A 22387-nucleotide genomic window follows, 5' to 3' on the forward strand; every position below is an offset into this window, starting at 1 on the left:
GCCAACTTGCCTAGAAATAATAATCTGGAAACTCACTATTAACCAGTACCAACATACGCGTAATACCCTAGAAATCCACGATGCGTAGAAACCTGATGTATTTGATTTTGGAATTTCCAGAGATTTTTGGTATAACATTTCACTGAAATATTATACCGAATTCTAGCCTTAATTCAGATCATAACCCACAATAGTCATCTTTTAAATAAACTCGCTCGTTCCTAAAGAAATAATGCGCCACAAGGTTACTGACTGGGAGAAATATCAAATATTACTAAGAGAAATTGTTTTCGTGGATTTTAGCAGTTCTTAAAATGAGTTTTGTGGATAAGGAATATTTTTTGTTCTTCCTGAACGCAGGAATCAGCTGTGTTAGCTTCAAGACATTTTCACACTGATGTGCAGATTAAAATGTTACCGAAAAATAGGATGATAGAGCCTATAGGAGAAATTTTTAACTTTTTCTTGCCAAATAAAATCTGAATCCATCACATGAATTTTGATGCAAACCTAACCCTGTATTTTTATTCATTAATAAAAGTCTAGTCAATTTCGGTCTATAACCTGTATAGGACCATTTTAATAATATAATGATGTAATGTTGCATGTTTTCAGGCGTCGTACGCCGCAAGCGCAGCGTATACGGCGGCCGCAGCGAGGAGTTACGCCGCTGCGGCAGCAGCTGCTCAACCTGTCGCGTCGTACGCTGCAGTGGCGGGGTAAGTTACGTTTTCCGTCACAATAATTCAATGATTTCACGAGAGAGGAAAAAGCTCATGCTTGCGTATGTCTTGATTCTTTTTTGAGGAAAAAAAATTACACTGATTTTTTTTCTTGCAAGCGAAATATTGTCAAGATTTTTTTATAAAGCGCATTTTCCTCGTACGTTTATTTTACACTCTATTTTATCTCTTTTAGATCACGTGCATGCCAAAGTATCTTGTATAGTCACTATTTTCTCAAACATATTACTTCTCTTTTATATCTCAATGCATGATTCGACTGTGCTCTTTTTTTTTAAAATAAATAATGTACGAGATGCATTTTGCTTGTATATTGTGAATTTGTGCATCATGGACAAATATTTTGCATGCTCCAGAGCGAATAAAAATCATTCAAAAATATAGTCTCACTTTTGAAATACCGTAATGATATACTATAATGATGATGATTTCGCATGTGACTTTGCTAGTTTTCAATAAACTTTTCATATGATGATTGATGTGTATCCGTGTATTATTACTGTCATTATAGCATTAGTACTGTCTTCGAAATATTATTATAATTATGTTGAACGAAATAGTATGTGACTTTCAATGCTTCCGAACATAAAAAAAACTTTTCGTTTTGAACTCAAATTTCTTGATGGAAAGAATTTAGAAATTTTTCAACGATCCGTGCTTTTCCAAATCCAAAGCTTTTCTTAACTGTGGTGCTTTCCATGTTCCTCACATGATTCAGTCCAACTATCCATGTCATCCCAAAGCTATGATCGTTGGCCTTTCACTGGTTAAAATTCACCACAATACAAGGTGTCTATAATTGAAGTTGGCGTGTTCTGAGCTGTCTAAAGCCTTAACTACCCATCAGGCAATAATGAAATTCAAGGGACGTCTTGATGTAAGGACATGGGGAATTTTGGAAGCGTCTTTGAAGACCGAAAATCTATGCACAGATTTTGGTGAGAAATCCCCTTATTCGTTAAATTGTTTCAACAGCAAAGCACGTTCTTGTAAATTTAACGTCATGCTCTTTAGTGAAGAAATAAGAACGGAAATAGTTCTGCTGGAGATGTTTCGACATCCTACCATTAAGTTTTAGACGTTGGGTCACATGTTCACCAAAAATTAGCATATGCAATACAGTTTGCATGAGAATCACCCTCTAGTGATGAATTTCTGAACTAGAGTGAGTTTTTTTTTCTTCTCGGTTCTATCGTTAAAACGTTCCGAAAGTTTCCTAGATATCTAACAGACATTAATGCTTCCGCCGTTGTGAGGTAGTGTGGGCATCGTTCTGGACTCTCATCTTGAGAATTCGAGGGTTCGAACTCCATTGGCGGCGCAGTAGTGATTGGTTAAACTTGGTTTTCTGCGGTTTGTAACTCTGAGGCGTGAATGCGAACCAGTATCCCATATGAAAATGAGGGCACCTTCAACATCACACTAACATAAAATAAAAACTCAAGCATTTAACCATCTCCATTCCAAATACGGAAGTAAGATGGCTGCACAAACAAGATCAAGAAACAAGCACAACCCTGACAACAACATAAATACGTTAAGGACACGCATACACACACAACACATTCCAGCATATGCCGATTCGTTATGAATTCCTCGGGGGGAATGTGTACGTGGTACATTGTACAGTTAAGTAGTGATAGTTAATGCTATAAACGGCTCGAAACATGTAAACCGCAATTACAAACACCTTGCATGTACGAGGCTTTTTGTCGCGACCATCCTGCTATTATCAATCAACCTCCAGTTTCCATGGGATCTCACGAACACCTATCGCCCACCTTTTGATTCATCGATGTACAGGTATATATGTATATCTTTTGTTAAGATGTCGTCTTCGTGTGTAGTGACAGTATGTAGAGAAATGTTTCAATAGAAAATAATATAATTCACTCCACATCCAATGAAATTGTGGCATGGAAGTCGAGGAGATTGCAGCTTACACTTTGTTCTTTTTTGCACCAAAACTCTGTTACTATTGCTTATTGGTCGGAATCTAGAAGGGCAAGTCAATTTTGGAGATCAATTTATGAATGAAAGTATAATATAGCCATCATTTTCAAGCGGCATCTAATGCATAGTTTTCAGTGTTAGTGATCATTTGAGTACGTGTTAGTAGGGCCGCCGCATCAGTGGAAAATATGTTCCGCTGTGGATAGTAGAGATTAATTGTAATCAGACTTGCAGTCATATCAAATTGATTAACAAACAAATGTATGATATCAAATATATTTTAATATTTTTTATACAGGGTATCCCATAATTTCGTAAATAGTTCAAAAATTTGCAATAAATTAAAGAAATGTAAGTATATGTATTATAAGATTGCAGTATGTGAAAAATTTATTCCCAAACGAATAAGAATATTTTAATGCAGGAAAAAATTACTTTGAATTTCCGCCTATATACACTGGTGTAAGAAATTAAGAGACTTTGCAGACTTAGTCGATTATCTCTAGAACTACTGCACCGATTTTAATGAAATTTGATATGTACATACATTGATACAATACAAAACCAATAATCATTCAATAATTGTAATACACACGCATGATCGTGCGTAACACTCGTTGGAGTCAGAAGGTATGAAACAGCGGTTGCAGAATAAACAAAAAAATGGGTGAATAGATGGGTTAATAGGGGGTATGGTCCCCTCTTACAGATATACAGGTCTCGCAGCGTGATTTCATACTTGAAATAAGGCAGTTTATTATTTCCTGTGGCAATTGGTCCCACTCGTTCAGCAACACTGTTTTCATTCCCTGGATGGTTCCCGGAGGGGGGTTGCGAGTTGCAATTGCCCTCCCCAGAGCGTCCCAGACATGCTCTATAGGGTTAAGGTCTGGAGATCTGGCTGGCCAATCCATCCGGCGAATTTCCTCACTCTAGAAAATCGTCGAGCAGAAGAGCTCTATGTGGCCTCGCGTTATCGTCCATTAAAATGAACTCAGGGCCAACTGCATTCCTGAAAAGGCGAACATAGGGCTCCAAGACCTCATCCCTATACCTCACACCAGTCACAGTGCCTCTTTCAAAGACATGGCGAGGTGTGCGGTCATCCAACATGATGCCTACCCAGACCATTAAACCTCCTCCGCCATAATGGTCGATTTCGCGGACATTGGAGGGCAGGTAGCAGGTCCCTGGTTCTCTCCATATGAACGTACGGCGAGAATCGGTGCTTAGGCTGAACCGGGACTCATGAGTGAAGAGAACGGTCGCCCATTGATCCATACTCCAATCTCTATGCTCTCTGCACCATGATAAACGGATTCTCCTGTCCGTAGAAGTGAGCGGGACGCAAACAGCAGGTCTTCTTGCAAACAACCCTCTCTCATGAAGTCTTTTGGAAACAGTCACCCTTGATACATTTCATTTCATTTCATTCCGTGCACCGCCCAGGCTCTATCGACCATTGTCAATTTTAGCCATTGCCCGGATGAGGGGCTGGGCGATGTCGGGTGCTTTATTATGCATATAAAATATAAAATACATGAACATTGAATATAAAAACACATAAAAAAAATGTATATACAGATTTAAATATTTCTATTATACAATTTATTCCGATGAGCTGTTCTGATGTCCTTTCCAGCTTTATTGAGCCCGAGCCCCCTGTTCCTCTCTGTGGCCAAGCGCCAGGTCCTGGACCCATGTCTTCCCTCGTTGGCTTGTTGGCTAGTGTGAGCCCTTCGTGTCACATTGGTCCAACCAGGTGCCAGGTCCTTCAGCATGAGGGAAGGGGGTTGTTCGATTATTCAAAAGCTCCTCAGCTTTTGGTTGGGTGCTTCACAGTTTAAACACTGATCATTGGGACTTTGTTTCTTGATTACTCTTTCACTGGATCATTCTATTTGAAGTCAGAGTCAGAGTCTTCCCATATTTCGACCACTTCTTCTCTCTCCGATTGCTCCCCTCTGTGTCGTATTCTTCGTCTTCTAATTCTTCTATTTCCTGGGAGAGTACCCTATCGACGCTATCTTCGGCTTCTGCCCTTGCTCTCAGTCTTTCGCTCCTCCTCAGTTGTTGCGTTTCATGTGGAGTCTGGATGGTCTCATCCCTCTTTGTGTGGAGATGTTCCTGGTTGGCCTCTAGGAATTTAACCAGGTCCTTGATGGTTTCCATTGCTTTTCCATCTCTCTCCATCCTTTTGAACCATTCATGCTCCAACTGAGGGAGCGGCTTAACCAGGTGGAAATCTGAGGTCTTTTCGCACTCTGTTGCGTAATGCAATGGGCTTCCGACTCCTCCACACAGGCACTTGTCATTGTTTGAGATCCCGAAGCGGAGGAAGTGGGTGGGGAACGGCCCGTGGCCCGAGAAGAATATCGTCTTCTCTCTGCTCCAAGATCTCTCTCTCCACTGTATTTTGGGCAGGACCCTATGGATTAACTTCCCATGTGTGGCGGGGTGGTCCCAGAATTTCTGCCACTCTCCAAGGATGTGAATCTTTATTATCCTTTTTGCAGTCGCTGCTGGAATCTTCTTTTCCAGGAGGATCGTACGGCTCAAGGTTGTTGCCTTGGCCAATCTGTCCGCCTCCTCGTTCCCTTTTTCTCCGACATGGCCACGAACCCAGTTCAATTGGATGTTTGGATTTTTTAATAGAGCCCTGCGGACGGTTCTGGCGTCCTCGTGTCTCGTGAGGGGGTCTCTTATGGCTTCCAGGCTGGATCGGCTGTCTGTGTATACTTTGGACTGGGTCGTTGTGTTTTCCAAGCTGCTTACCGCTTCTCTTAGAGCGAAGAGCTCCGCCTGGAAAATCGTGCACCCTGTCAATATCCTCTGCTTCCACTTCTGGGTTATTACGTCATCCTCGTATCTCACGAAGGCAGCACCCGTTCCATCCTGGATTTTAGAACCGTCTGTGAATATGGTGGTTCCTTCGTATGAGATAGGGCCCGTTTCTTCCAGGGTGATGATCTGGCTCTCCTGGATGTCGGTGGCGGGGTGCATATCCCAGCCTATCCTTCTCTGCTCTAGCTCACTCCACTGATATTGGGCCTCCCCCAGACTAATGTTCCTCTTGAGTCTTGTCACCATGGCTGCTTTGGCGACATACTCCGTCTGAAGACTCAGTGGGGGAACTCCTGCGATGGCCTGCATGGCTGCTTTTGACGTCTTGTGGTAGGCTCTTGTGAGAAGGTGCAGGAAACCTCCCTGCAGGCTGTCCAGCTGCCTCTTAAGCTTCTCTGATGGGTCCTGGTACCAGATGGGTCCAAGCAGCTCCGTATGTTATTATCTTGATAGCCACCTGGTCGTACAATATCCTTCTGAGCTTCTGCGTTAGTCCCCATCTTGGGCCTGCCATGCTCGCCAATGTTTGAAGGTTAGCGTTCGCCTTGGCTCCCTGGGTTTTTACGTGTGATATCCAGTCCAGGTCTTTGTCCAGAGTTACCCCAAGATATTTCAGCGTCTTCTTCCATGGGATCCTGGTTCCCTTCATCCTTATCTTGGGTCTCTTGATTCTTGAACTGTACCACAGGTAAGAACTTTTTTCGATTGCCGGCTCCAGATCGTTGTTGTGTAGCCAATTGGCCATCTGATCCAGAGTCCTGGTGGCCTTTCCTTCCATCTCTTTCCATTTCTCTGTGGCCATGACTATGAGTATGTCGTCCGCAAAGGCCTGGACTCGTACTCCCTCTTCCCAGGACTGTTTAAGTAGGCCGTCGACCGTGACATAAGGGGGCACGAGCCCTGCGGACTACCTCTCGTTTGGTCATGTTCCACGAGCTCACCTCCCAGCTCCATGCCCACTTTCCTGTCTTTCAGGAGATGCATCAAAGTCTGTGTTAGATCCTGTGGTGCGGGAATCTGGGCAAAGATCTTTCTCAAGTTGGTGTACCGAAGTGCATCGAATGCGCCCTTGATGTCGATGGACACCAGCGCCACGTGCTTTCCTTGTGTCCTGGCTTCCTTGATGTTGTCGACAACGTCACAGAGTGCTTCGTCCGCCGATCTTCCCATTCTAAAACCATACACCTTTGATACACGGGTTCCTGTGGCTGCATACAAGTCACGAGAGAGCTGAGAAGCTGTAGCACTCCTGTTACGCCTCGCTATAATCGACAAATGGCGATCTTCTCTGGCCGTCGTGGCTCTTGGACGACCTTGCCCAGGCTTTCTCTCGATGGATCCGGTATCCTGGAACTGTTTCCATAGGTTACACACGACGCTGGGCGTTAAATTGAACTCTCTACAAATCTGGAATTGAGATTGGCCTCCCCACAATTCGCCACCTCATTCCATCATCTAAACGTTAGTGGTTACTCATTCTTACTGTTACAATTTGAAATTAACCGATTGCTGCAAAATAACACCAAGAAATTCGCCGAGGTGTGCTAGCGAACGAAATGCGTCTTAACTTACGCGGGCTTATAAAGCCTGTTTCTCTACTGGCTCCGCCCACACACACGTGTACGCTTACGTATTTGATTTGCATTTTTGTCTAGAACCAGTGGTTGTACATTCAGTTCAGTTCTTTTCATGAAATTCGATAAAATATGCAAATTCTCTTAATTCATTTCACCAGTGTAGAAGACGCTGTACGAATAGGACTGTGATTTACCTTTAAATATGGAAATCACAGTCCTATAAAATGCAGGATGTACGATTAACCGGTCATTTCTGAATTTTTCAGTTACTACCGCGTACATAAGGTTGTCATTATGATATTGGTGGATAAAACACTGTTGGTGGAGTGGGTCGTTTTTACCCTCGAATCACCGGCCCAGGCTTCGGACACAGAAGCGATTCAAGAACGGTTCAGGTGTAATCACTCCTGATTTGCTTTCATGCAACTCTCGATCGACAAAAAAGGAAACAAATTTTCTTTTGTGCAAAAAAACAATACCCCCTCCTTTATGAGAATAACCTTCTCACATACGTCATTCAAATATACCAGTTCATCAGGATTTTATGAGTTTTTAAACTATTCCCGAATTTGTGAGACATTCTGTCCATTAAATGTAATATATTTTAAAAAAACATAATAAAATAAATTGCAAACATTATAAATCAAAAAGGCGATTGCTCCACCCGATCAAAACAAATGCTGTATATTTGCACTGATTTTCTCTCAAAGAATTAATTCAGCTTTACTCGAAAATCCAGGTAGGATTTGAGAAATTTTACGCCACAACTTATGAATTAAATGTTTGGACAATGCGGATGCGTGTCATTTTTTGAATCGTGGGTGCGGCGCCCCTACTGTAATCGACTCGTTGTTTACAATTGCACTGAGTTTTGCGCCCTTTAATCTTCATGTATTATTCCGAGGACTGCATATTGGTTTCTGGAAAATGAATGCAGATTCCGGGCTTTATCAGAAAATGATGTTTGATACGTTGATTTTCTGCTCACACGTCCGAATTCCAGATTTTGACTAAGGCTAATTTTGTTGCAAGTCTTTCATTTAATGTCTCGTTATACGATTGGTTTTTTTTATCCATCTCTCCACGTGACGTTTATGAAACCAAACGGACCATCGATTGATTCTTTATTTTCCTCACGGAAATGGCTACCAACTTTGTCCAGTGTGCCATGCCGAATAGTTTAACCATGCATGTCGTCATGTGACAACGCTTCTCAAGCACGAAACCTTTCTCTCTACACGTTTCCGATAAGTCATTGGCTTCTTTCCAACTTCTACAATCTGGCTCGAACATGCACGCACGGCTCACATCAAGCGCAGACGAACGACAAATCTCATATTTTCCAGTCTTTTTAACTGATTCATAAGAGTGATTGTGCATCGTCATTCTGGATCCGAACGATTTTTTCTGAGAGGAGATTTTGTATCTTCCAACACTTTAATAATTTCATAATTCCTCATTTATAAGCACCATTAATTATTCCACGATACAATAAACAAAGCTAACTCTCAATTGTCCGTATCAAGTAGCGAACACATCAACGCCTATCGACTTCCATGATTCCATCTGCATGTAGTTCATAAGCTCTGTGCTGCACACCCTCCACTCACAACATACTTCATTCACAGTTTCATTCATGATGTTTTCACATGAGAGTAAAAAAATTCGAGAAGCATGTTAATATGCATGTTGCAGCATCTATATTGTTGTTCCTTGTTTCTCATTCCCAGATCTCCATCATTGTATTACAGCTATGGGCGTGAATATGCTGACCCTTATCTTGGCCATAGCATAGGCCCCGTTGCTGGATATGGGGTAAGTCCCACCAACGACAAAAAAATAAAAAAGATAAATAAATAAAGGACATATAAAGGTCAATTTATATGCAAAAAAACAACCTATAGATTGTAGTGCAAGATTTGAGCTTTTATTTAAATTTCGCTTTTTTTCTCCTGCAGTGGGTTTAGACGTTCGGAAGCACATGAAACGAAATTACAACAGTAAATAATAAATAAACTCGATAAACAATTAAAAATAAATATACAAGTCACTGTAATTAATACTTTTTATTTTGTACCAAAATAGATGCGAAATATAGCACTTTAAAAGTAATAAGAAATTAAGTAATTTTATTCTAAATCAAAAAAATAACAATTATAAAAATTATATCAAAATCTTATGTACATGAAACCATAGTGAATAAAAGTTAGCGATGACTTCGTGAGCACAATTTAATTTATATATAACTCTTTTAGATGCGCCTCACAGAGCCGTGGATTCATTGCCAATAATATAAAGACTGATTCTTTTTTTGTTCACAAGACTATCTTTGTAAGCGTTGGAATTAGAAGTATATACTTCCGATTACAAAATTTTATAAATGATATGTAGTTTCTTCTATTGTCGGGATTTTTTCTGTCAGGGGGTCGTATACATAAAAAAATCAGCAAATTAACTTATTTCGTTGCCTTCGCATGCTGAAGTACTGCTCTGAAAAAAGTCGTTTTCGAAAAATTCCATATTTATCGGTAATGATTGTGGGTGTGGTTCACTAATTGAGAAAACATAAATTAGTTTCCAGGTGTAAAAAATTCTATAAAAAATGCAACTGCCACTGCGGCAAAAAAAAATAAATACAGATTTTAGTCATTTTGAAAAAAAATCAAAGCCTCTACTTTTTCATTTTCATTTCTCTGGTGACCGGTCATGAAACCAACATTTATTGCATTGGCCATCTTCTTTTAAGAAACAATTAGAACACATTTTATTTATTTTTTTATTACACTTCTTGGTCCTCAAAGGTTGAATAATTACTTCTTTTATATAACTCTGTACAGGAGTGAGAAATAACACAGTAAGCAAATGTATCTGGCGCAGTAAGCGATGGAAATCATTTGTCTTTGAAATACACAACCATTCATTCTACCAATCATTTAATCATTCACCAAAATTACCAACTACCAATCATTCCGTTTGTGCCCTAAAAGCGGAAAGTTTCAAGTTAATGAAAACTAACCAACACAATGATATGTCACTAAAATATAGCAATTTTTCATCTTCGGTATCTCGATAAATATTGAATTTAAAAGATGTTACATTTTATGCAAATGGCTTTTAGGGGTAGCACTGATTGAAAGCGAAACGACCCCTCAAAAATGTATTTTAACCTTGTATGGTCCCGTGTATATTTAAATACACATGGGCAAAAAAATCTTATCATACCAGTTTCTTTTTCACAGTTTTAGAAAGTGCATCTTTTAATCTTCGATGCAAAATACGACTATATAAGTGCAATACTTTTTTTAAGTGTAAATTCTTTTTCGGTTTTAATTTAAGAGAGTTGCTGGATTTTCACGTGTTCAGATATTTATAAAATCGCGCCAAATTGAGGGAACTAGAAATGAAATTCAGGGTGAAAATATTCAACTTTGCTAAGGAAGATTTCATCTGTTTATAGATAACATTGAAAGTAGGACAAGTAGCCCTTTTTTCGACCTAACTTAACAATATTACCTAATCAAAAAATCCACTGTAACGAATTAAAAGACTGTCTTGAAGTATTTTTTCTATTAAAAATATGCTAAAACAGCATCCTTTTGCATCCGTTTTTGCAAAAACATGAAAAAAAATTCTAGGTATGTTTTTGTGGGAGTGAATCACAGAGGGTTAAGAAACTGCATGTCATTCGAAAACTTTTTATGATTGGAAGTACATTTCATTCAATGCCAACGGTTGCAAAGGTAGTCCTCTGAACAAATATAATTCGAACCACCCTGTATTGTTTAATTAACTACCGTTCATTATCTCTATGATGTTATGGAGCGGTTACGCGTAACATTAATACAGCCCCACTGCAGAAGAATTCGCAAATGACGAGCACACCGCAATATATATAGTACATATTTTTGAGCTATTATTGTAAACTGCATGCTAAAGAACTTTTTTTATTTTTTGTCTCGAAGCATCGATATGTATGTATAATTAAAGAATTCACATGAAAAATATATTAATTCTTAATCTCCTCGCAAGTACGAAAACAACTCGACTCTAAAACATTTAAAAATACGACTCGAAAGATGTTCGTGTAAATATTATACATGTAAATTTAAGGAAAAAGTCACCAAATACATACATACATATATATGCTGCACTTTGTGCAAGTTTACACTATGCATGCAAAAATGTTTGTGTAGATGTGGTTATGAATTTTGCATATACATATATATATACATAAATATAAATAATAAACATATTGGGCACATTGGCAGAAAACAATGTGCATGCTATTTTCAACAAAAAAAGAGAATCTATTGCATTTGTGCATTTTGGAAGATTGTTGGTTGTGATGATTCGATTCGTCATACAGTTTTCAAAGGAAAAAGATAAATACTGCTCATGTATAGTGAATATTACACGTATTTGCCACGTTACAAAAATTATATTTATACATATTTTTTTTTCCTATTTCTATTTAATACATATAGTGTTTGTATAACTTGTGACAAATGTAAAAATGTAATTACCGATCCCATAATTCTGGTTGAAAATGAAAGGTTAGTTTCTTGAAAACATTTTCGCATTGCAGCAGTGTAATCTGTACATGTTATTGTCGTGTGTGTGTATTTAGATGAATTAGCGGGTGAAACGATATGTACACAGTTTTGTTTTCGTTTCGGAAAATATGCATATATGTAAAAAGTTTACTAAATGAAGATTTTTGGACGAGGCTCCAAGTAAAATCTGAATGAATGTATACATTATTCAAGAGTTATATCATATATATGCATAGAAAATTAAAAATATATATTTGAGAAATCATAATATAATTTTTTCTGAAATTTTCTGGAAAACAAAAAAAATTCACCCTTTAAACATCTCTTCAGAGTGATACGAGATGAAAATTTTAACATGAATTACAAGAGTATGTGTTTGCATACAGTGTGTTGTAATTATAACGAATGCTTGTTAATTATTCGAAATAACGAACCGTTCATATCGTTTCACATGTGATTATATTCGTACGTATTCATTTGAATTTTTGTACACGTACATGAAATGAAACTTATCAAAAAATTTCTTCAAAAGTAATTTCTACTATTTTTACTTAGTTTACCATAATATTTTTTTTCTGAAAAATCAGCGGACGAGATCACTTGAAATAAATAGTATAAAATTGCAAATTATATATGATTTGCATGCTACTCACATATATTACTCATTTAATGAATTCGAGCTATGCGTTCAAATTTGCAGATTCCAAAATTGACTAGATAATAAAATCTTGGATATACAACCTATAAATCCAACAACTAGCTATAAGACAACATATATAATTTTTTTAATAACGATTGAGTGACTTTTAAAATTTTATATTTAAGTTTCATCTATTTTTTATATTTCATTGAAATAGGCTATCTATTCTTACTTTGTATAAAATAAATTATATATACGTATATTTTTCAAAGAGTTATAATACGAGTAAAATTATATTATAGAAGACTTCCATTGAAATGGAAATGTCATCCCAGAATGCCCCGAATCACCGCCTTAAAGCGCTTGCTTATGCGATAGTGTTCCCGATGTGTAAAGATAACTAAGTTATGTCTCGAAACTCCAAGAAATATCTTTTACTGTAAATTTCAGATGAAGCGGTGATCTAGAATCACATAGATTTATTGATTTTTTTTCTTAAATCAATTATTTGAATTTATATTCACAAAAAATACAAAAATATTTATCCAAATATAGTAAAAACTTCGTTCTTGATTAGTATTTCTTGACGTTAAATTTGATGATAAAAGTTTTTAAAAAACATTGAAGACTTGGGGCACTTTCAGAAATTCAAATTGAAAATTATTTTTATAAGGATCGAACTAACTAAACTGCATCCAAACATTTCAGAATTACTTCTTTGAATTTAGAAAGAATTCTTTAACATACATTTGTATTATTGAATTTTATATTGGAAAGATGTGACGCTAGGGTTTATTATGATATTTCCCCCAACTGCGATGTCTACGGCCATGTTATGCTTACACAAAGAAACATGATATTGATAAGTTCTTCTTGTATTTTGAAAATATCGTTCGAAATATACAAGTATATACAAGATGTGTTCCATAAGAACTTGGAGTAAAATCATAAAAAAATCAAAAAAATATATATTTCTTGATTTTTATGATACATTTTTATTATATAGGTCGATCAAAAAATAATTTATTCTTTTTCAAGGCATCTTCCCTCAGATGATATGCAATGGTTCTATCGTTCAATCCACTCATTTTAAAGAAAGCGTAGAAGCCTTTTTCTGGAATCTGACTCAAGTTAATCCAGCACAACTGAAGTTTCTACCAGTTCACGAAGCTTTATCGATTATATGTTGTCGCAAACTAAATGAAATATTAAAATATCATAATACAAATCCCTTACAGTCCGGAGCTTGCACCATGTGATTTCTGGCTGTTTCCGACGTTGAAGAATAAGCCATGGTGGAGAAGTAGTTCTTGTTTACGAAAAATTCACCGACCAATAATTCATCGACGCAAAATTCACTGACACCAGTTCAACACGAGTCGGTGAACCAGTGCGTTAGCGAGGAATGACCGAGTGAGTGAGTCAGTAAGCAATACAATAATTATTGAGTGAGTCTGTAAATGATACAATAATTAGTGAGTGAGTCTGTAAATGATACAATAATTAGTGAGTGAGTCTGTAAATGATACAATAATTAGTGAGTGAGTGACATAGAAATAGCGACCTAGTGAGTTAATGGTAAAATGAGCGATTTAGGGTGTAGCAGAGTGAGCGACCTGGTGAGTTGTGGACGGAATGAGTGGACCAAGTGAGAGTGTGTGATAGAATGTGCTACCTATAATGATTGAGTGAGTGAGCTCATTCATTCATTCACTCGCCCGATCATTCATTCACTTGTGCATTCATTTTATGTCGAACTGTTGTCGGTGAATTTTCCCAGCGATGGATTTCCCATTCGGTGAATTGCTTGGTGGTGAGTTGTTGTCGGTGAATTTTCCGGTCACGATTAATTATCAGTTACTTAAGCTGTGCGGGATTCATTCTGAGGGAACTTTCAGAAAAAGCCTTCTCTACTTGCTGCGAAAAGTTGATTGAACGATGGGACCCTCATCGGTGGGGAGATACTTTGAAAAAGAATGAATTATTTTTTGCTGCACCTAATATTTCTTGAGTTTTATGATTTTGCTCCAAGTTTTTATCGAAGGAATCTCGTATATATGCTAGATTATAGCCCATAAAAGTTTTTTTTTAATAATGCTGAAACATTAATTACCTGAAAAAAGTTGAAAAAAAATATATTAACTTCTTCATCGATGACTGTTTTTCTTTTTAGTTTTAAATTTTTACCGTTTTTACTATTAAATTGAAAAGAAATGTCATTAATTAATTAGTAAATTTCATAATCCTATGCTTTATAATTGTTCCTTTCTTGGGAAGCCTGTTTTTAATTTCTATTAAATGAGAAATTTTTAATTTTGATTGTTAAACCTCTGAGTTTTGAACTGGCTGCTATAAACGTTGAGAAAATATTTCAAAAACTTTAATAAATAATAATTTATTAATTAATAATTGGCAAATTTTAATTTAATAAAACTTTTTTCTCAAACTGTTGTCCTTTCATATTTCATTCACATTATTATAAAATGTTTTTTTTTAAAGTTTAATAATAGAGTTTTAGTATATAATGGTTTAAGCTAATTAAGTCTGATTTTGAATTCCGTGAGTAAGTTTTTGTGCTTGCGTGCGTGTGTACGAGAGCGAGAATGAGAATGGTGTCGTTAAGAAGAGTGAACATAATAATTTTGAGAATTATTTCCCGCACAGGCTGCCGTTTACCGAAGCGGCTACAACAGGTTCACACCGTATTAGCTGACAAAAGCAGAGCTCACGGACAAGTGTTGTTGGGTCGACGCCACTGAACACCACGGCGACGTCGACAACACCAGCGACTACTCATCTACACCATCAGGAATGTACTTCACCTGACGAGCTTTTTTCTCTGTTTTTGCTCTGATATGGACCCCGGACATGTTGCCGGGACCATTCGATATTTCACGAGAATTTAATGGAGACAGAGGGAGACAGAAAAACACACACAACACACACACACACACAATATACAGGATGGTCAGAAAATAACGTTGCCGATATACGAGACATTACCTGGCCACAGAAATTCGCGAACGCGTATGAAATTCCAAATATAGGTATTGGCACACGAGTAGCGTGGTGGTAAGATGCTCGTCTACCACCGTGAAAATTGCTGTCATGGTCCCGGGTTAAAACCCGAGGTGCGATATAGATAAGATATTTTGCCGATAGTTGAGACGACCACCGATAGACAGCGCCTTCATTTCCAACTCATTTCATTAACGGCAGTGAATTGCAATATAGCAATATGGCCAGAGTCGGTGTTTAGTGAAGTAGATATAGATATTTCAGAGTAGGCTCAACAATGAAGGAAAAAAAAACAAAATAGAGCATACGGTTACGATTGCAGCAACGAAATTTCGAGAAAAATTCGAATGTCAACACTCACTAAGTGATCGGAGCAGAGAAAAACTATCAACACATTGTTTAGCTCGACCACCCAGCCGCTGTGGTAGTCGAGTGGTTATAGTGACGGACTCGCGATGCGAGGATCCGGGTTCGAACCCAACAGTGGTGGTCGGCTGAAGTTGGTTTTCTGTGGTTCCCAACTTCAAAGCGCAAATGCGAGCCGATCTCCCCGTTAAAAAGTCTCGCCACAGAGAGCAACAGTCCTACAACGAAAAATCATTCAATCATAACACTTCACTCATAGTTTGAAAAACTGTTGGCAGATGGCAGCACTACACATAACAAGCATTACAGAGAAACAAAAAAAAACTTCACTTCAGGTTTCACTACACGTGCACGCACATTCCCGCATGTACCGATTCGTTGGGGGTTCCGCGGGGGGGTTGTGGGCGGGGTGCATGTATGGTGTAGCAGTAGTAGGTAGGGTAAAAAAAGGGTTCGGGGATCCATGGTGTTCTTAAGTCTGCCACCTCGTTGGGCAATTTGCCTGTTGTGGCGTTGTATTTGTATTTACCATTTTTTTTGGGACGCTTGCATTCATTTTTAATTAAGCAGTTGAATTTTTAGTTGTGATTGTGCTGTACCTAAGTTTTAACAAGCGGGGACACACGAGAAGAAAATATGGTCCAAAGGTAGCCATGGGCTGAAAAAGGGTTGAGAAACACGCCTATATCTCTAATTTCATGTACATTCGTCGTTTTTTCCGGCCGTTAAAGGCTTGTACATCGCAAAAGTCATTTTATGACCACCTTGTATGTAATATAAAACACTTACATATACCATCTCTTATTACTTCTTCTTTATATATATTTATTTCTTTTTCGTACAGACGGACCAATAAAAAATAAGAGAGGATCCTGTCGATGGAAATTAATGAATATATATATGAGAAAAATATATATATATAATATGTATATTTGATTGTGAATCGCATATCACGTTTTAAGGCTCAAAATGGTTTACCGTGACCTCATCCGGTAACTGACTCGAACTATGGCTGTTGATAATATATAAGAATGATGAAAAATATAAATATATATATATACATATGGATGACAAAAAGATGGAACTGTTTTTTAAAACAATTCTATTTATTTAATGTTTCTCTTAAAAATTGGTTCCATATGTCAATTTCAAAGTGTGTTCCATTTGTTACCGGTGTGTCAAAGTGAACATTTTTAATCGTCGTGAAATAAATAATATATATATTATGTATATGTGCTCGTAGGTATTAGGCCTCTTTTTTGATATATATATGAATCTATCATGTGATGAAAATCTATATGATTATTATGGTTATTATAATTATATTGGAAAGATGCAACATCGAGAGACGAATGTGACGATCTACTGCGCGGGTGCACAAGCTTTTCGATCGGCGGGCCAGATATGCGGTATTTCTGCCATTTGCGGAAACAGAAACTTGTTTATAAAGGGGGTACCGTATGACCCGTGTTTTACGGGATATTCGGGTAATTTTGGTGGCCCCAATTTTTCATAAAATGCGTCTCGTTTTTCTGGGTTTTTTTTTCTATAAGGCTCAGTTGAATGTTTGAAATCTGGAATTATATAAGATTATTTTCATTACTTACTATTGTAATTGATCACAGTCAAATAAATATTCATCTCTCATATTTTGTCAAATGTATACGTTTTTTTGATGAATTTAAATTTGACTTTCAGTGTCCATTGCTTTTCCGTCATGAACAATTTGTCAGCAATTTTAGCAGTAGATGGCAACTTTACTTGTTTATGACAATGTTTTTTTTTGTTGCTGTAACTGACAACTTTACTTATCTTGAAAAAAATTTTTCGCTGTGAATGGCAAGTAAGTTTATTAACCTTTGACAATTTTTTTCGTCTGTAACTGGCAACTTCGCTTGCCTTTTTTTTCGCTTCAACTGGAGACTTTACTTGCCTTCATCGATTTCTTTTGGCTGTAAATGGAAACATTATTCGCCTTTGATCCTTTTGTTTTGGTTGTAAATTGCAACTTCACTTGCCTTTGGCCATTTTTTCGGCTGTAATTGAAAACCATGCTTGCCTTTGATAATTTTTTTAACTGTAATTGGTAACTTACTCGCATTTGACAATTTTTTTTTTTTGACTGTATCTGGCAAATTTACTGCTTTTGATATTTGTTTGGTTGTAGCCCGTATTTTTATAATGAAAATATGGTCAGTTCGGGTATTTAATATTCGCTTGCATTGATGTTTTCTATCGGAACAACTTTCGGGAACCGGATGGAACCCCTCGACGGACCGCATTTGACCAGCGGACCGAAGGTTGTGCACCCCCTGATCTACGGTTATATACGGGAATATCTACATCTTATTTGTGTCCAAATTTTCATTTTCATCATGCGCTTCACAAGGCGGGTCACGTGATCAATTCATTAATTAATGAGTAAAATTTAAAACAAAAATATTTTGTCGCCATTCACTAATAAAATCGCATTGATTTTTGTTTTTGTCCGCTTCTACTTGAAAACGCGTGTAGATGTTTGTCTCGTACCTCATTAATTTTCGTGAATAAATGTGTCCCAACATATTCGTATAATAAATACATATAGAGCTTTCGGATATAAAAAAAAACTATCCGGTTGAGTCCGGAATTTGTCATGTGATTTTTAAATCTTCGCTGTAATGTCGGATTAATCTTTTCTAGAACGGATATATCCAATGATATGGAAATGGTTGCAGCGTCATCTGGTGGTAGTTCAAATGTGATTATGACATATCTATCTCATGAAACACTAAATTTCAAAACAGAATGCCGTATTACAATAAGGACCATTACACTGAGTATATCCGTTTTTTCTATTAACTTCGCGTATAGTATATATATGGCCAAACGTCTGAATGTATTGGAGTTTTTTTTTTCTTTCGAATTGAACCGGACTCTTTAAAACTAATTTTTTATTAGAATATAAATATTTGTGTTTGTGTGATTGTTGATGAAAATAATTATATCGGTCTATATTAAGCGGCCAACATAAAAGAATCAAGTATTTCTTACAATGCATACAAAAAATATGATCTTTTTAAAGTATATCCCTTTTTTGTTATTATTATTGACAGAGCCGATTGCACTGAAAAATAATATTATTGATTAAATAATGACTCTTGCACACGTCCGAAATTAAAGTCTGAACGTTAATTTAGTACAAAAAAAAAGTAAAATAATATACCAATAAAATAGTGAATGTTTGAAGTTCTTTCTCCCACACGTGAGAAGGAAATATTACTCGAAATTCGTATTTTACACTTACTTATAGGCTACAAAATATGACCATTTGCATGAAAAATAGAAGAAAGAAAAACTAAATACTGCACAGCTTGAAAGGTTTTAAAATGTAGTGCTATCACACTGAAAAACTATGAATATGTCTCTTCACAGAAACCAGGCAGGTCTTCAACATGATTCTCACATAACATGAAAATCGAAGGCATTTACCATCTTTACTTCAAAATATGGAATACAGGTGACAACATCATGCAGAATGTGAAACAAGCAGAACCCCCGACAACATAAATACGTTAAGGCCACACCTACACTCAGAACACACATTTCGGCATGTACTGTTCGTAAGAAATTTCGCAGAGGAATCTATACGAGGTGCATGTACGGTCAGACTTGACAATTCAACCAGAGCAGTTCCGGTATCATATCTGATTTTTAGTTGTTCTAGGAGAACATGAACATGAATTCGGTTGCTCTATTAGTTAGGAATGTGGCAACAACTGACTGATTTCCTGATTTTGCCTCTTAGAAATTTGGTTATTCCATTCATATTGGTTTAGGTGGTCTGATGAAGATATCGATCAACCTTCACATCATCCAACTCGCAAGCAATTTCAGTCTTCAAAAGTAAATATTCTTAGCAATTATGAGTTGTAGGTTTCGGGAAAACAAGCAGGTTTATCTTTCAGAAGAATATTAGCATGCATTATGTACCATTTGATTTCGTACCATTTCTCGAAATGAATGTTTATAAGTAGAAGAAATAATTTTCATACCGACAAAAAAAGTAATTTGCAGACTGCAAAAAATAAAACATGGGAAAAAATAATAAATAGGAAAAAATAACTCACGAAACAGCGGAAAATGCGAAAAATTATTAGCGGGCCGGCGGAAACGAAGGAAGTAATTCATGAACTAAATGAAAAATTTGCGAACTGGCGGAAATTGAAAGAATAATTTGCGTGCGGTGAAAAATAAATATTTATATAGTAACAGAAACATTTTTTCCCTCTATTTCGTGGAACGGTAGCAAATTGCCACGGACCGCTCCATGCGGCACCAAATTTTGGGCTTTAATTTTGGACATGTGCATCTGACAGATGTCTTTTCATTTCCAGATTGTTCTGAATTCCTGAGAAACAAACGTCGTAGGAATGATTCTTGATTACAAGACGATACACAAAACGAGCGGGGAATATAAAAAAAATGCTTTTACGTAACCTTTTATAAATATAAACTAATTCCACTCTAATATCAGGATAAATTGCGTGAGCAGCATTCAGCTTTTATATATAGACATTATAAACTCCGGAATTTTAAAACTAAATTATTTCGTATTTCTTTCTAAACTCATGAGAATATATAAATATTACTTAATATTAAAAAAATAAAATAATATGAATAACCGATTTTTTTTTCCAGTTTGATTTATTTAGCAACGTTTGATTTCAAAATATTCTCTGGCTATTCGCAGTGTTCTTATTATGTTTGTTTTGCATGCAAATTTATGGAAATGGTCATAATTAACGCGATTAATTATGATAAATAGCGTCTCCGTTGACCTGTGTAAAGCGATTAATATCGAAGTTGCGTAAAAAAACTATTTACGTAGTATCTGCATTAAAAAAAACCTGAAGTATTAATGAAATATGTTTTAATGAATGAAAAACCATTAATGAATTTATACAGAGTTAATCATGAGATTCCGTTTTGTTTTTCTGCTTTTGTGCCGTCCAGTAGTTACGTAGGCATTTTGTATTCTTTTGCCTGAATGACGCATAACAAAATTAATCCTTTTTTCTCGGAGAAATAATCATATAAATCGGAAAAAATATTCAACGTTGAAATTAATGAGATCATAATTTCCCATGATTCCATCAATTTGTCATTCGTCAATATTCCATGATGAATATCATTGCAGCTACTACCGGTTCATGAATTGAGATCGAAAAATTATTGCTATAATTCTCCCTTAGGTGACGAGTATTGAATCTATAAATTTTATTTGTCTTAATACGCGTAGTTTGCTGTAGTTTGATAAATGTAAGCTAGGCCATAAGTAATGTCACGGAACATTGGTTGGTGCCGATGCCGATTGCTTCAAATTTCTTAACCTCAAGTGAAATCATTTAGATGAGGAGGAAAAAGTTACGGAACTTTGTCTAAATATTTCGTTGGTTTATCTATTCCTGATTTTTTTTAAATAGTCCCGCAAATGTACAGGAACTACCAACTGTACCTCAAATACAGATTCACGTCCGGCATAGTCCTCAAAAAATGCATTGACCAATTCATTCAACTCATGCAAATCATACATTATACAACGTCTGAGGGTTTTCCTAAGATGTTCGCAATATTCGCATCTGCACCAGCCAACGGTCTATGGTAGTACAGTGAGATCTCGATACAACGATTATGTGTGGAAGAAGAGAAAATGTCGTGGCAGAGGGCTTATCGTTATATTTGAGAAGTAGCATTTTTATCATCAGGCGCCGCCAAATTTATGCTGTTTTTAGCATATCTTTTGAATTTGCACTGTTGGAACCACCATAAAATATATTTATAAGAATTATTCAAAGCAAAAGAATTAATTAATTGATTAATAAAATCCAGTTGGTTGTTTCAATCTGCAAAGTATTTTATTGCACAAAAAGATTGTGTATTACACAGAAAGTAGCTCCACGGCAAAATTTATCAACACATTCGGAGGACAGATAGTGCAAAATACCGATGCTTGAATGCCCCGAGAGAACGAAAAATTTTGAGGTATTTAATACATTGTAGGTGGTTTTGAAGTATATAAAATAACGTTGCAGCAGTTCCGAAAAATACCCTTATCCCCAAAAAATACCATTATAGAGAGATTTATCGTTGCATAGAGAGGAGTTTAACATAAGACTATAAAAAATTCCAAAGAATATTTCCACAAACATCGTTGTAGATGTATTTTTCGTTGTATCGACTATCGTTGTAGCGAGGTTTCACTGTAATTACATCTATCTCAGCTCTTTATGAAGGAGAACAGTATCATTCTGGCAGGGTGGCCGCCAATCTGAATTGATAGATAAAATGAACCGTCTAGTTGCATTACTAGAACATTTTGACAAATTTTTCAAGCGAAATACAAAACTAATTAATAGCATTATTTATGAAAGAATGAAAGAAAATAGAGACACAGGTGTCGGGACGGAATTTTAGCTCTGTATAAATATATTACTTTGTAAGAATGAAAAATTAAAAATAATAATCTGGAAATTGGGGAAAAAAATTATCTATCTGGTTTTGAAACCTAGACGGTTCAAATTCGAAGAATACAATATATATATATACAATATATATATATATATATATATATACAATATATATATATATATGCGCTGCAATTTTCGGTATTTCACATTTGTTTCCAGAAATAATAGTTTACAATACAAGTAG

The 22387-nt window shown here is 36.5% G+C and overlaps 1 protein-coding gene across 1 annotated transcript in view; it reads left to right on the forward strand.

The window, feature by feature from the left end:
• Window positions 1–16476, forward strand: part of LOC149090239 (RNA binding protein fox-1 homolog 1-like) — a 158562-nt gene extending 142086 nt beyond the window's left edge. Inside the window, exons 11-13 of the mRNA XM_089245298.1 lie at window positions 616–719; window positions 8848–8932; window positions 14975–16476. Coding sequence (XP_089101424.1) covers window positions 616–719; window positions 8848–8932; window positions 14975–15019 — 234 coding nt within the window. The 3' untranslated portion in view covers window positions 15020–16476. The remainder of the gene's footprint in view (window positions 1–615; window positions 720–8847; window positions 8933–14974) is intronic.
• Window positions 16477–22387: the final 5911 nt, after the last annotated feature.

This window comes from Pholcus phalangioides, unplaced genomic scaffold (assembly GCF_987345545.1).
Source record: "Pholcus phalangioides strain wild (caught in Gottingen) unplaced genomic scaffold, Ppha-v1.0 ptg000001l_1, whole genome shotgun sequence".
NCBI classification, from domain to species: Eukaryota; Metazoa; Arthropoda; class Arachnida; order Araneae; family Pholcidae; genus Pholcus; species Pholcus phalangioides.